Raw genomic sequence first — 15,193 nt, forward strand, 5'->3', positions numbered from 1 at the left:
TCTGATGAATTTGCCAGGTCTGTACTTAAAAGTGTAAAACCACAACAAGAACCAGTCAGACTGGGAGCAGAATGCAGCTGAAGATAACACAACCATGCATTGGCCCTCCAGAGGTTTCTCTTTTTCTGAGTTTAACTGTCAATTAATCTATCTTCTATTAAAGTGTTAATGAGTAATCTCAGTAAATGGCTCTCAGTTTTGGTAAATATACTTCCTTTTCATGCTTTAGCAGCAGTTTATTTCTTACCTGGTGGTTTATTTCTTCTGTGCTGCAGATGCCCGTGTATGGCTCCTCACGTTATGCTCTGCATTGAGCTTTAAAGCAGTGTTGAACAACAGTAAAGAACTTGGTGTCTTTTTAACAAAAAGTTAATTTCTATGTAGATTTGTTTGCTTGTTTTTTAAATTACAGTCATTGCCAACTTCATTGGCGAGAATTAATTTTCACTAGGGCTGATAACATAGCAGTACAGTTAGTGAAGTGTGATCTGAATTATTTACATTCTGTGTAATAAAATGGTTAGTCATTTATATTGTCATTACTGGTGGTGAATCAATTCAGAGGTAATGAAGATTGTGCATGGATTTTTAATTTTTACTTAAAGAGAAAAAGCTTAAACTGAATGGGGGTGGAAGACAAATGCTCTGCATTTTTGACTTGCAAGCTGAACACATCAGGTACTGATTTTTCACCCACATTGTTGCCACCTGTGAAATTCCTAAAATGCAGTTCTATTACTGTCAGTTTGCAGAGTTAACTGTGTTTAAGTAATTATTCTAGCACTGTGTTGTTTCTTTTAAGACACTTTCCTGTCTCAGGATTGTGGGGCTTTTTCAGTAATTGGTTTGATTATTGCAAAATTACTCTGGGAACAGAGGTCTAATCACCATCCCTCCCTTTCTCTTCCACTCTTGGTGCAGTGGTAATGATGAGACAGCAGATGTTGTGCCTACTGTAAGACTATACATGGCTTTTTCTCTTGTTATCCTGTGCTTCCATTCCACAGCTGCCTGCATAGCTGCCATGACGTGGTGCTGCGGCGGAGCAATTTAGGGAGCTGGGGCTTCAGCATCGTCGGTGGCTACGAGGAGAACCACACAAACCAGCCTTTCTTCATTAAAACGATTGTTCTTGGAACTCCTGCCTACTTTGATGGAAGATTAAAGTAAGCCAAAGTAACAATGGTAGAAATAATAAAAATAGTAATAACAGCAACAATAATAAACCACTTTTAAACAGTTATGTGCAACTAATTGCTTAAGGAAGTACACTGTAGCATCTTGTGCTGCTGGATCGTGCAGCCTTGTAGTGCTTTGCCTCCTTGATGAGTGGGATGCAGGGAAGTAACAGGGTGTTTCTGCTGGGGAAGGGGCATCTCTCAGAGGTGATGGCATCTCCTGTGCTCCTCCCCAGCTGTGCTGGTGATGTCACCTGCTGTCTCCTGTCGAACTCTTCCTTCAGCCAAGAGACAATGTGCAGTGTATATGTGCAGAACTAGCTAGTTTTTGTCTTCCTATAGAACAGCTAAAAGTTAGAACTTAACTTCTGCAAAGTGGGCAAAACTGCTTTGTCCTTTCACATAGCCTTCTGAAGCCACTGCTGGAAACTGGTACTGAGGATGGGTGCTGCTGCTTTAATAGAAGGGCAAGAAAGCAAGTGATAAAGATTTCTGAAAATATTGTTAAGGAACCAAGTCCCCATGGCATTACCCTGTCATTAGTTGGCAGGAAAGTCCTGATAAATGAAGCAAGTTCAGCAGAAGCCCCTGAGATGGTGGAGCTGGAGCACTTGCCCTGTAAGGAGGAGGCTTCAGGGGCAGTCAAAACTCTTTCCAGTACTTACCCAGAGATTATCAAGGAGACAGAGGCCAGGCTTTTCAGTGGTGCAGGGTGAGAGGATGAGTGACAGTGGGCACAAATTGCACAAAAGAGCTTTGAGACTGCCTATAAGAAGAAAGTATTTCCCCATGAGGATGGTCAGGCAGTGGCATAAATTGCATGGTCTCTGCCCTTGGAGGTTTCTGAGACCCTACTAGGTAAACCCCTGAGAGTCCTGGTCAGATCTTACAACTGACCTTGCTTGCAGCACAAGGTTGGGCTATAGACCTCCTGAGGTCCCTTCCAACATTAAAGATTATATGATTTTACTTACACATTAAATTTGGATGCAGCCTCCAGGTCCAGTATCCAGATATACGTCTTAGCCTCATGTAGGATTAGTTCAGAACTAGGACTTAAAATTCCCATTAAAGGTTCTCTTGTTCATAAACTTGATTTTTTGTGAAGGTGGCAGTCAAGAATATGCAACTTGAAGTTTTGTGGCATGATTTTTACATGCAGATTTTCTTACAAAGTGACTTAAGAAAAGAATGTACTTACGCCTAGAGCCTTGACAGTAATTGATTTTTCAGTTCAGTGACTAAATAAATAAATGAAAAAAATTACTTGGCTGAACACAAAATTACGATTTTTTTTTCCAACTGTGGAACAGTTTGGATTAAATTAAAGATCTTAGTTCAACCCAAATTAAATAATTTCACGTTGGGGGCTTAATAACTAGAGGTCTTCACACAAAAGGAAGTTCAAGCATCATTCCTAAGAAGAGTGGAAGAATCATTGTGATCACATTTGTCCCCTTGTATCGTATGGAAAAGATGCTCTTGTGTGATAATGTGATATAATACTCTCTTTTCAAATGTACTGTTCCACTGAAAATGCAGACTCAAAAACGGGCCATCAACAAGGGAGAGCCCCTTAGAACCTGCACCGTGAGTTATTGTGGGGCAGGTCTCTTCTAAAGCTGTTCTGTTTTGTTTTAATTATCTAAATGTTAGGCTGCAGAGGAAGGGAGTAAATAACTTCACAGTTCAATAGTTTAGACAGTTTTCTGCTTACATGATCTGTCTGGTGTGATTTTATAGAAGGCAAAATGACTTCATTGGAAAGGCTGTGGGATGTACTGAAGTGAACTGTAGCACTGCAGTTTGGGTGATAGGGTTCCTTGGTTCAGGCAGAAAAGGACTTTGGAGTGTACATTTGACTGGTATTGGTAACTGCTTCCTCTTCCTTGGCTCTGCTGTAGGGAAAGCTCAGGAGAGCATGTTTTTGCCATACATTTTGGTGTTTTCAATACTTGAGTGGATCAGTTTCAGGAAAAGTCCTGTTTGATCTCCAGGTCACGTTTGACTACTCTGGGGAATGTCACACACTCAAGTTGCAAAGCAGAGGTGTCTAGAGATGGAACATGGTCAATACAGAAAGAAATTGGGTCCATTTTTGAACTTTCTCTTGAGGTGTTAAAAACCAGAACTTAACCCTTCAAGGTCAGTTTTCTCAGGGCCAGCAAATGGCACCCTCACAAATTTCTGTTACCCATTTCAAAATGCAGAGATGCTGCAATTCTCAGTTGAACCATCTGCTGAGAGGGATTTCAAGCCAAATGGTTATATTTGACAAAATCATAAACCACTGAAAACAAGGTTCTTAGTTGGAATGTGGTTGGTTGGTAACCATAAGTATCTTTACTTACACCTCCTACAGTAGAGGCATGTTTGGTGTAAATGTGTCATAATCCACACAAACAAACAGAAATGCTTCTGTCATGCACATGCTATCTCATCTTCTCTTGACTCTATTAGGTCTTTCCAAATCTCTTTTCTCATGTTTCTATACAGGTCAGCTCTTAACGCAGAACTGTCTTGGTATTAGAATTGAAACAGAGTGATTTGGGAATTTCCCAGATGAGTTTCAGAGAATCCTAGAATAGCTGGAAGTTGGAAGGGACCTTTTAGAAGTTATCTAGTCTAACACTCCTGCAATGAGCAGGAGCATCTTTCAGTAGTAGGACAGACTTCAAATTGAACTGCTTTGGGATTTTTAGCTACACTCTCCAGCCTCACACAAACCTACCACCCCAGCAGTGAAGTGCTGTTTGTTGGTGTGTGCTACTTACTGCAGAGCGGGACTCATAATGTGTTTTTTTTTCTTCTTGTGTTTTTTAGGTGTGGTGATATGATTGTTGCTGTAAATGGACTATCCACGGTTGGAATGAGTCATTCTGCACTCGTTCCCATGCTGAAGGAGCAGAGGAACAAAGTGACTTTAACTGTGATTTGCTGGCCTGGAAGCCTCATATAGAGTTGTGAATCACTTCGGTTCAAGCAGTGTCTTTTCTAGATAGCTGGCACAAAAATCTCTATATTTTTTTCCCTATTGATACAGCTGGTTAAAAGCAGGGCCAAAACTGCTGTATTTTCCTTTTTTTCAGGCCTCTCAGACTTACTCTACCTATTTTGCCATCTTAAAATAGCTATTTCTGTTCGCTATATCTATTGCTGACACAAATGCAAATATATTTGAGCTCACAGAGAAACCCCCACTCAGTATGGCTGTCACTGAGCTTTTCCCATCAGGCTTGTAGGGTCAGCAGAAGAATTTAGCGGTTCTTTGGGTTTCTCTGCAAAGTCCTCAAGTTGTGATATATCAATGTAACATTCATGTGCGCGCTCTTTGTGGCAAAGAGAACGTGTGTCAGTACCAGAATGACACATGTCTGCTGCTACAAACCAAAACCTGTTCCCAAAGGTTGCATCTCTTCATTTCGTAAGCCTTTCCATTCTTGATTCCATATTTCGGACTGATTCAAGTATTCCATCTTACTCATCAAAAATTACTTGGTCCCCCAAATTTTTCTTGCAGGGCATCAGTGTTCATAGAAAAGTAGGACAAAAGCCTGATATTACTAGAATTTTTATAAAGTGCAATAATTGGACTCTTTGTTAGGAAACTTTAATATATTACAGAGTTTGTACCCTATAATGACAAGAAATACGGAAGCAATTCCCGTTGCAATGCTGGCAAGGATACATGTGCCCAAGGTCGCCTTTGAGTGAATGGCTTGCAGTATTAGACTTTACTTTACAAATGAATGTTTTGCTATGTCAGAGAATTTTGATGAACATTTTTATGAAGATCATTTTTACCGTTTCTATTGTAGTTGTCAGCTCTCTTTATTCAAGTGTGGAAACAATACTTTGACTTGTACTTTCTAAATGAGAGAATTATTTCCAGGGAAAAAAGCAAGCTATTAAGAAACCATATGTTATGGTTTACAGGTGAGCAGGCTAGATGGAAAGCTCTTTGATTTCAAGTCCAACTGCAAAGTAAGCTGCAAAGTTCACTCTTACTGTCTGTCACCTCCTGACAAATGTGCAAATGCCTTGATATCAAATGCTGAAAAGATCTCTTTTGCACTTCAGGATATTTTTTTTCCTTTAGAGAGCACCTGCTATTAAGTTGTCAGTAATACTGTTTGTCTTGGATTGTATTTAGTATTTTTACAAACCAACCTGTAACTTCTAGACTTTGCCTTTCCATGATATTTGCAGGCTAAGCACCCACTTGTTTAAGAAAAGAGGGGTGGAGCACAGAAAGGAATGTGCTGACCTGGAGCTAACCCTGTGTGTTGTCAGTGTTCTCAATATTTGAAAAGAGCTTCATTTATAAACCAGGTTCCCAACCTGAACTGATTTTATGAATGACCTCTGTATTGTATTATTAATTACCAGAGAATGTATTTGAGAGTCACAGCATATTTCAATTGTGAAGCATGAACTTTATTTTCAAACTTAGCTGGTATAATATTGGGGCATATTATCGCATGTCATTAATTCCAGTAGCTTTGTTTTCAAAAGAAATAAAGTTACTCTTTTGCAAGAAAAAAAAAAAGTTAAAAATCTCATATGAATGGTTTTATTCCTCTCTGTAATGTATACTGTTGGTTTAATTTCATAATGTTAAAATACAAAAGAATGTCCTCTCCAGTATATTACCGTAGTGAGAATCCTTGTTTCTGAAGCAAACACCAAATTTATTTGATACTCTTAACTGATTTAAGAACCAGTTTTCTCCCATCCCCAGATGGTGTTTAACTGTATGCTTTGCCCTTAATGCAAACTTTTTTGTGAAGTACATCTTAGTGTGTAGGCTTTTGTAGGGAAGTTTTTGACATATGTACTAGATTTAGTGTTTTTTATTTTAAAAATTACACTTTTCATTCAAAATCCTGCAAAAAATATTTTTAGACTTTTTTTTCCTTTTATACGTTAAATGTAACAAAAGCATGGGTTAGCTTAAACTGTGCAGTTTTGTTTCTGTGTGCTGTAGCTTTTGATCAGAATATCTAGCGATAAAACTTTTCAGAATAAATTCACTTCTCAAATCATTTTTCCCCTTTCTCTTGTAGCAGAATAGTTGGGTTTGGTTTTCTGTGCCTTCTGTTTTAAATTATTTCAAGATTATTTTTTTCCAAATATTGCTATATAATTGTATGGTATTAATGAAGGATGAATGAAAATAAAAGTTCATTCTACACATTGTAATAACTCAAAAGTATCGTCTCATTCTTTGCTAAAGACATGGGGAGCTCAGTGCAGACTCAGTTTAATCACAGGTTTCTCCTGTGATTTATCATAAATTACAGTTAGTGAATGTACCATAGGGGTCTGAGGGTATGCTCATCCTGCCAGGGTGACATACCAGCTGTTTAACCATTAATCCCAGCACTGAGAAGGGTTTCTAAAGTGGAGGTAAGATCTGTGCTGTATGGTACTTTGCCACAAGTAGTGTTTCCTCTTTCCCCTTCCATGCCAGCTGGTACTGATCAGCTGGAGGATGTTTTCACAGCAGAGATTTGATGCAAGGAGACAGTCTTGCTGGAAACATCAGTTTTACAGCTGAAACTTGACCCTCCTGGTTATCAATTCCCATCTCCATCTCCTGCAGGCAAGTATGCTCTATCCTTAGATGTCTGCAATGTTACAATGAGTCTAAAAGCAATTTCTTAATGATTTGCAGTAAAGTTGCCCAGACTCTGTGTTACTGCTCCTTGCAGTAGTTGCAAATAGTTGAGTTCCTTTAAAAGAGAACCATGCCTATGTGCACAAGTGCAGAAGAAACCTGCCCATATCTGCCAGTAGGTTATGAGGTCTTGTACTTCTTGTAAGGTAGGAGCCAGATCATCAGAGTTTTGGTTTACAGGCAGATGAATGAGTTCATTGCTGCGGGGGGAGGTTCACAGAGTTTTGTGTAAGATGGTGGACTTGGTCATCTGTGTGCTGGAGCTTCATGGGAGGAACACCTTTTCCAAATAACCCTAGGGATCTCCAGTTAAGAATGTAAAAGTTCATGCCACATCTCACAGCATGCCAGTAAAGTGAAATGTAGAGAGTTTGTTTGCCACTCTAAACTTTCTCTTTACAGTCATGAGCAGCTGAGGGGAAAAATCAATGTCACAGAATAATTAAGAATAGGTATTAAGAATATATTTCCAAATTCTGTAATAGATCTGGGGTGGCTATAATGAAAATATAAGCCTGGTTCTCAGAATGTCACGCAGACAACATCAGAAGCAAGGCAAGTTCCTTTTTTTAAAGAAACTTGACCATGTACTACTGAGGCAATTTTAATGGATCATAAACATTTATTAACAAACTAAGGTAGGAGATCCTGATGACTTAAAAGTGTGTGTATGCCAGGCAGGACAGCAGTGATTGCAAACATGGAGTTAAGGCAATACATGCCACATGGCCTGAGAAAGAAGGTGGTGTAATGCCAAGGCAGGTCAGTGAGCCTCCTCATCCCATTTGTCTAAGCAACTTCTAGGTGAGTTTACTTATCTAAAAAGTGGTTCTTTGTAGACACATAGAGAAAGGAGAGACCTTGTCACACCTGAAATAAGTCTGTCTAGCTAGTGAAGAACAATTCTTAAATTACTTGTTGCTCAGAGGATGAGAAGGCTTTCGACTTTATACTTCTGGGATGATTCAAATAACATTGTATGGATAAGAAGGCTTACTCTTAACTAAATGCTGATGTTGTCCTTCTGTTTGTTGCCATACCACACATGGATAAGTCTCCTGAGTATCAGCAGGGCACTGTGGATGCAACACCCATGTCAGTGATGCATTGCAGCTGGTACAGTGGCGATGAACTCCCTTCCGGAGAGTCTCACAGAACTCAGAAATCAAGTTGGCCCAAGAGTCTGGTTACAGGCAGCCTGCTCAGCTGTGGCATCCGCTGGGCCTGAAGCTGGTTTAGAAGGAGAAGGAATGTGTTTGGGTTTGGGGATTTTTGTTGTTGAACTATGCTGGTAAAGGCTGGCTGGTGGAGTCTGTGGGTTGCGAGCACAGCCAAACAAACAGCGTGCTTCTCAGTGGGGAAAGCCAAGTTTGCACAAGGAGGGATAAGGGCCAAGTGCTCTCATCACAGGCTGGGAAGGAATTGGGCATGAAATAGAAGGGCAGAGCCTGTTCTATGACTCTAAAGGGCAAATACCACATCTAGGAGGGGCTGTCCCTCTTTGCTCTCCTTCACAAGTAGTAGCTTCGACTTCCCTCCCAGACCTTTCTTACCCTGGCTTAGCCACAGCAACCAGGAGTAGAGACCCTGTAGAGACCATGGCTCAGGTTTAGAGAGGAGAGGGAATAGCTTTGAGGCCACTTTACATCCCACAGCACCCTGCTGTGGTGGCAGATACTGGCTTCAGCCACATGGGAGCTGGTGGTCCCACTGGTCTCCCAGTCCTGGGGGGTCTTGCAGGGAGGTGGTCTGCAAAGCAACCACCCCCCACTTTTAAGATGCAGGTGCAGGAGTTGATATAAACACATCAGGAGCATTCTCTAACTCTGGTCTCAGAGCTCAACTTGCTAATGCTAGGGATCCATAGCACAGAGAATAACCTCTGCTGGGTACAGGGTTCATCTGCCAACCCGGTTTTACCCCCAAAACATAGTGTATGGTGGTGCAAAACCACCAGGCAGCAAGACCCAAAATGCCATTTTCTGCCCATGAAGAGGCAGCTATTGAGCCTTAAGCAGCCTCAGGGCAAGCCTGGGCATCTGACTGGTTCCAGTAAACAGATCCACTAAAGCCACACAAGCTGGGTTTGCAGTTTGGGTGCAGCTTTGTAGGGTAAGGAATGAAGTACACTATTAAGGAATCCATTTGGTATTTTGCTTGATCTGGGACAAACTGAAGTGCTGGTTGCTTTGCTCCCAGGTTTTGATGTAAAGTGATTGTGGAAAGCTACAGAAGAGAAGCCTTTTAATCAGATTAGAATAGATAAAGAGTATAACCCCTTGGTTATACAATTGAGCTTTCTAATCCTATTAAACTTTAATACCAGCATCAGTGCCATACTGGAACAACAATAGCAAAAAGCTGTAAGCATCAAATATTACAGATCCTTAAACATATTACAAAATGTCATCCACTAAAGTTAAAAAATGTTATCGTGTTTGGGGAAATGTGCCAGAGGAAAAAAAAACAACACCCGCGAGGCTGAAGTCCTGTGTACATGTGCAGATTAAATGCAACACAGCAGAGGCAAGACTTGACCTTTTTATTTCTTACATTTTTATTAATTAAATTGCTTCCCAAGCAGCTACTTCTGCTATGGCTATTACCCACCTTAGCCCTCATCTGCCAAGGTGCTAAGTACACTTAACTCTTTTTGCAATCAGTTATAAGTGTCCCTTGTTGTAGGATGCAGCAAGAGGTGGCTCCTCTTCACCGGTGAAACCCCTGGAAAGAAACAGCTTTGGCTCTCTTGCCCCTCCACTGCTGCAGCCAGTGCTCAGCATCCAGCAGTGCTTAAAGCCAGAGAGGACTGAAGCCAAGAGCCAAAGGGAAGGGATGTTAATGCATTTCAAACGCCTGATTTAAGTGGGTTGATTTTCTGGCGTCTCTGTGTTCCTACAGATCTGAGTTTCCTCTGCGAGTCAGGTTTGCGAGTACAAAGGACCCTGCTTGGAGTCAGTGGTCTTGCACCGAACCTCTGCCCGCGGCTGCGAGTCCAGCCAGGACACTTCTGGGCTGCAGCCACCTTGAATCGTAGCAGATGATTGTGGCTGTGCCTCCTTGAGCAAAACAGCCAAGCAATAATTCAAAACTGAAGCTTTTCCTTTCTTCTTCCCTCCAACTGGAGCTGCCTCTTGCCTCAGACATGCCGGAGGTGCTTTGTGGTTTGTTTTGATTGAGCAGAGTCAGGGTACCAAAGACCTTAAATTTCAACCACGCAGTCCCTTCTGGCTGCAGTGTGAGCGTGGCTGGCAGCTTGGCACAGGATGATGATGGCTGAGAGGGCAGTCAGGACTGGCCAGGAGCCACCATGCCATGGCAGCCCCCATGCCATCCTGGGGAGCTGGCCCAGGGATCCTGGGTCAGCTGTCCAGATGCAGTAGGTTTTTTCCTGTTTTCACTCTGGGTGAAAACCACACCAACCTGTCTGTGGTTTTCATCTTGGGGTGAAATTTTATTTAGCTGAATATTTTGCACCTCACAGAGTCTTTTCCATCCTTAGCTAAATAGCATTTACCTTCAGATATTTCTTCCCAAACTTTCCACCATTTTTCTGACCCTCTGCAGTCCCTACAACTTCCCTTGGCTGCTTCCCTACAACTGCCTTAAATGCTGTTTTTTCCAAGGCATCTTCCAGCCCACTAATGCCTCCTTCAGGCTCACAGGGTCTCTCTGCATCATCCTCTGACATGTAGCACACAGGGTGGTGTAAAGGCTATTTTGGACCAGCAATGATGGTGCTGGGGGTTCAGGGTGGCACCAGGACAACTGCTGGATTTTCTGCTCCCCACCCAGGGGAAGACTGGGACCCATCATGGCTGGGTCTTGGAGAGGTCCCCCACCTCTGGTGCCCACCCCAGCACCCCACACACCAGTGGCCCCAGGTTGGGGGGCTGGGACCGCTGTCTAACAGCCCGGGAAGTTTGGTTCTTTGTGGTTCTTTGTGTTTCTTTGTGATTGGCGCCCTGGTAATTACGCACCTTATGAAGATATCCGATGTAATCATACCCTTCTAAAAATGCCTCGGATTAAAAGCTTTTCCTGGGTCTTCAGGTGATGGGCCTGCAATTACAGAAAATGAACTGCATTTTAGCTTTCCATTGAAATTAATAACAGTGGTTCTCCAGTTGACTCTGGGAGTAGTTAATGGAACAAACTGGATGCTCCACTACAATGAGGGCTTTAAAGCTATTTGAGAGAGATTTTGTGTTTCAAATACGACAATAATTCGCACGATGCAAAATCATTTTGTCTTTGCATCTTTGAGAAATAATGGCTCTGTGTAGCTTCAAGATGCAACTATTTATCAATAATTGTTTCAATGTGCTCTTCCATCCTTTGCTGCACTGGAAGAGAATGATCTGCAGAGAACTTTGGAAAAACAAGTCAAGGAATTAATGATGCAGAAAGAAGCTCCGGCCTTGTCTGAGCTCCGTGAGGGGGTTTTACCATGAACCTTGAAAAATAGATTTGTGTGAGTTCATGCAGGGCAGAACAACAAATATTTTGAGACTTGTTGAATTTCAGTTATTCCATCTCCAACTCAGCTCAGTTAAACTCAGCCTCTGAGAATTGGCAAATTTTGGAGTGCTGCTGGTGAGTTGCAGCCGGTATCAGGGAGAGAAGAGCTAGCCCCTCTCCTGCATCCTGGTTAACCTGCCCCATAGGCAGGGGCAAAATAGCTCACAAACCTTCTGCTGCATCAGCTTCCTTTCATAAATTCTTACCCACGGAGTAGAGGCGTGTTTAGTGCATCACTCTCCAGGGGAGTGGAAAAGCAAGTGGTCTCTCTGTTCCCACTGCCTTTTTCATATGAACTGGGCAGAGGATGAACCAGGATCCAGCTCTGCACCTCTCACGGTGAAACCAGTCCCACTTCTCCTCTGCCCTGGGGATACTGGAGATTCAGAACAGGTTCAGACCATTCTTCCATGGAGCAGATGTACTGCAGGGCCACCCTATCTTTACAGACACTATTTCAGTGTCCCCAGATTTATCTCACATCCGTTGAACACCTTTTTGCACCATGATACTGCAGCAGAAAGGGCACTGAGGGCCCTGAGCAGCTCCCTGGGATTGACACCGGGACTGGCTCCCTGATCCTGGTTCCCTTAGCAAGGCAAAAAGAGCCCTGAGCATTCCCACCTCCTGCCCAAGTAGTCCTTCCCTTGGGCTGTCCTCCCACCCTGCAGGGTTGGTCCTTGCTCCCACATGCTATATCTTGCCAGGAGTTGCTCATCTGTCAGTAGTGCCAGTTTTACTGCCTTTTCCCTGGGTGATATCATCACCTATCCAAATTTTACTACCTTCCCTGACATCAAAAATAGTTGTGTTTTAAGGGCAAATCTCTCAGATGTCCAAAGCAACTTGAACTGCAATCTAAAGAAACTGTGTTTTGCATGGAGTTTCTTGAATGAAACATTTGCTCTTTTCTTTCCTCTCTCTCCAAAAGTATCTGTCAGAAATCCAGTGAGACAATCAATCAGAGGAATCCTTTTCATCAGCTGAGTCTCCTGGGACCCACAATCACAGGAAAATACTCCCTCAGTCAGTGGCCATGTGTGCAAACCTGTAATTCAGCTGCATCCTCATGTACCCTTGGGAAGGGTGAGAGGCACCAATTTCCAGCAACAACCCAAAATCTCTGGCCTGGGCCCAGAACCACTTGTAACAGCAGTTCTTGCACAAGGACAGGTTTTGGCAACGTCCTGCTTCCCAGGCAGGTCAGATGTGATCAAGAATGAGGGTGTGCCACCAACCAAAACCTCAGCACGTGAGGCTGTAGGCTGTTTTCTAGCATGTTTATAGATATTTTCATGACCCATATGTTATGTATTACCCATATATTATAATTACCTGTATAACTAACTAAAACTACTTATATGATATACGTTACAAATTGGAGATAATTACCTAAAGGCTTGCAGCTTTTGGGTGGCCTGGTGGGCAAGACTGAACTCTGCTTGTTTGTTCTCCTTCCAGACTTGCAGCTCCTCAAGGCACAGCTCTGCTTCCTTACACAGCTGTAAATCAGCCTCAGCTAGGTTAAAAAAACTACCCCCACTCAGCTTTCCTTTTTTTTCTTTTCTCCTAATTCACCTTTCCCTCACTATTTGTACAGCCTACCTTTTCCAAAGGACCAAGACCTGGGAAGGTCTGACCCCACCAGCCTGGACCAGAACTGCTGCTGCGAGTACAGCTGGGACAGGTGGTTCAACCCCAGGACAGGCTTTGAAGGCATCCAGCAGCAATGCTTCTGTCTACACTTATTTGATTTTATGTCTGTGTCTCATTATTTTTGTTGGCAAGGAAGGCACAGGGAGGGGTTTTTCATCAGGAGTGGAGTCAATTGAGAAGCAGCACAGAAACATCTTTTGGCAGCTGCTGCTGCTGCAATCCCATCTTCCGTGAGGCAGAGGAAATCTTGCCTAATCTAATGAGGTCTGACGTGTTTGTCTGCTTTTAGAAAATCCTTCCTTTATTGCTATGATTGGTTAATTCTGATAGCAAACAGATCAGCTACATCCACGTCTTTGTGTGTACGTGTTGATGCCATGATGATTTTTTGCCTTTTCTTTTATACCCCTGTTATACCTTTTTACAACTTCTGTATTCCTAGTGCTTTTTGCCTACACTCTTGGACTTGTTTGTTCAGCTAGGAGACTAAACATTTTAGAAGCTTTGTAGGTACGAGTTAGTGTGCCCCAGACCTCAAGGTCCTCTCCAGAACACATTCTGTAAACTAAGATAGAACCATCCAGGGGAAGGTTCCTTGGAGAGGGGGGCTCACTTGAGCCTCTCATTGGGGAATTTTTGATAGTTATGCTAATTATTGAGACCTATAGTGTTATACCAGATCTTTTGGGGGTGTGCATTGTGGTGTGCATCGAGGTGTATTCGACCTGGATGTAAGTGCACCCAAGGATCCTTAAAATAAATACCAAGGTAAAATCCCTGCTTCCCTTCTAACCGTGTTTGACTCTTGATTTTAAGACCAGGAAAAGGCATCATGTGCCACACAACTACTCTGCACCTGGATTATCAACGGGAGGTCTCTGTGATGACTGTGCCTTAATTCGTGCTCTGCCAGCACAAGAAGCCACACCTCCTCAGCTATTGCTGGTGCTCATGGCTGGGGCACTCAGATGCCTGTTCTTGGAGATACAATTACACGAAAAACTCGCTCCCCAAACAAAATCCTCTGTACGGAGCTCCAAAGCAAATCAACATTTACACACATGTTCTAAAGTCTTGAAAGAGGAGGTTTTAGTGTCAATGCTGCCAGTCCCCTGCTCAGAGCCACTCTGATGACTGGCCTCACAGTCATGACACTGCCCAGTGCTGGTGGCATTGTGGTGGCCATCAGCTGCTCCAGGCTGGCAGGGTCTTCCTGAGCACCAGTCACAGCTCCCTCTCAGAGACTCCAGGTAAAGTCAGTCAGAGTGAATGAGAGGTGGGGCTTGGGCTCATCCTTCAGTTGATATTTTCCAAATGAGCAGGTAGATGGATATCTTCCTTGGTTCAGGGTAAATGCCTTGTCAGCCGTACCCTTCAGATGCTGTGTTGGTCTCTCCCTGTCTCCCAGTCGCAGGAGATGCTCACCTGGGCTTGAGAGTGTTTGATTACCAATCCTATGGGTTTTGATGCTGAAATGGGAAACCTATCTACTTTATCTCGAGGTGGAAGGCTGAGCGCAGAGATGCATCTTTGTGATGCAAATTTCCCCTTTGTTTAGCGTGATTTTTCATTGTCGAACACATAAAAGCTAAGCAGGGAGCAAGGAGCAAACCTGGCACGTTGTGACAAGCACTTGCAAACAACAGACAAAATGTGCCAATTCCAGCTTCAGCCAGGTATGTCTGACTGTCACTCGGTGAGTCTTCGAAAGATTCGAGTAGCAGATATTTTAATTATAAATGCTCAGTCAAGTCAATACATTTCTCAGTACTGAAGCAGTGACAGACAAAAAAAAAAAAAGGATTTTCTTAACATTCAGCATGCACAGCAACATCCCCAAAATTTAAAAATAAGATAAGCACATTTTTAAAAAAATATAAATTAAAACTCATATTACAAAACAGGAAGAGCAAAATAGACCTATAGGGAAACTGCACGTAAGTGTCAGCCCAAGCTTGGAAAGATACATAAGCCTTGGAAGTCTGGAAAACCTTGCTATTGTGTAATTATGTTGCACTTCCATAGCTCGGTGTAAAACCCAGCTGTGCAATCTTTGGGCTACCCGGGACCTTCGTGACGGAGAAGAATTGCACCAGATGAGCACTTCTCCCACCCACAGTCTGGGAGCGAGGCACGAGGAAAGAGATGCTTTGCCCAG

At 42.8% G+C, this 15,193-nt stretch overlaps 1 protein-coding gene and 1 long non-coding RNA gene across 10 annotated transcripts in view; one reads left to right on the forward strand and one right to left on the reverse strand.

The window, feature by feature from the left end:
• LNX2 (ligand of numb-protein X 2) overlaps positions 1–6,390 on the forward strand; it is a 59,745-nt gene extending 53,355 nt beyond the window's left edge. For all 7 annotated transcript variants that reach the window (XM_069012833.1, XM_069012823.1, XM_069012842.1 and 4 more), the window contains 2 exons: positions 1,008–1,166; positions 4,002–6,390. In XM_069012833.1, the coding sequence (XP_068868934.1) occupies positions 1,008–1,166; positions 4,002–4,137 (295 nt within the window). In that variant the 3' untranslated portion in view covers positions 4,138–6,390. The remainder of the gene's footprint in view (positions 1–1,007; positions 1,167–4,001) is intronic.
• A 3,050-nt stretch (positions 6,391–9,440) lies between these two features.
• Positions 9,441–15,193, reverse strand: part of LOC138109477 (uncharacterized) — a 34,299-nt gene continuing 28,546 nt past the window's right edge. For 2 of the 3 annotated variants that reach the window (XR_011150502.1, XR_011150504.1), the window contains one exon: positions 9,441–10,920. This is a non-coding gene — a long non-coding RNA (uncharacterized lncRNA). The remainder of the gene's footprint in view (positions 10,921–15,193) is intronic. The other variant, XR_011150503.1, reaches the window with a different exon arrangement.

The sequence above is a fragment of the Aphelocoma coerulescens genome, chromosome 1 (genome assembly GCF_041296385.1).
Source record: "Aphelocoma coerulescens isolate FSJ_1873_10779 chromosome 1, UR_Acoe_1.0, whole genome shotgun sequence".
NCBI lineage: Eukaryota > Metazoa > Chordata > Aves > Passeriformes > Corvidae > Aphelocoma > Aphelocoma coerulescens.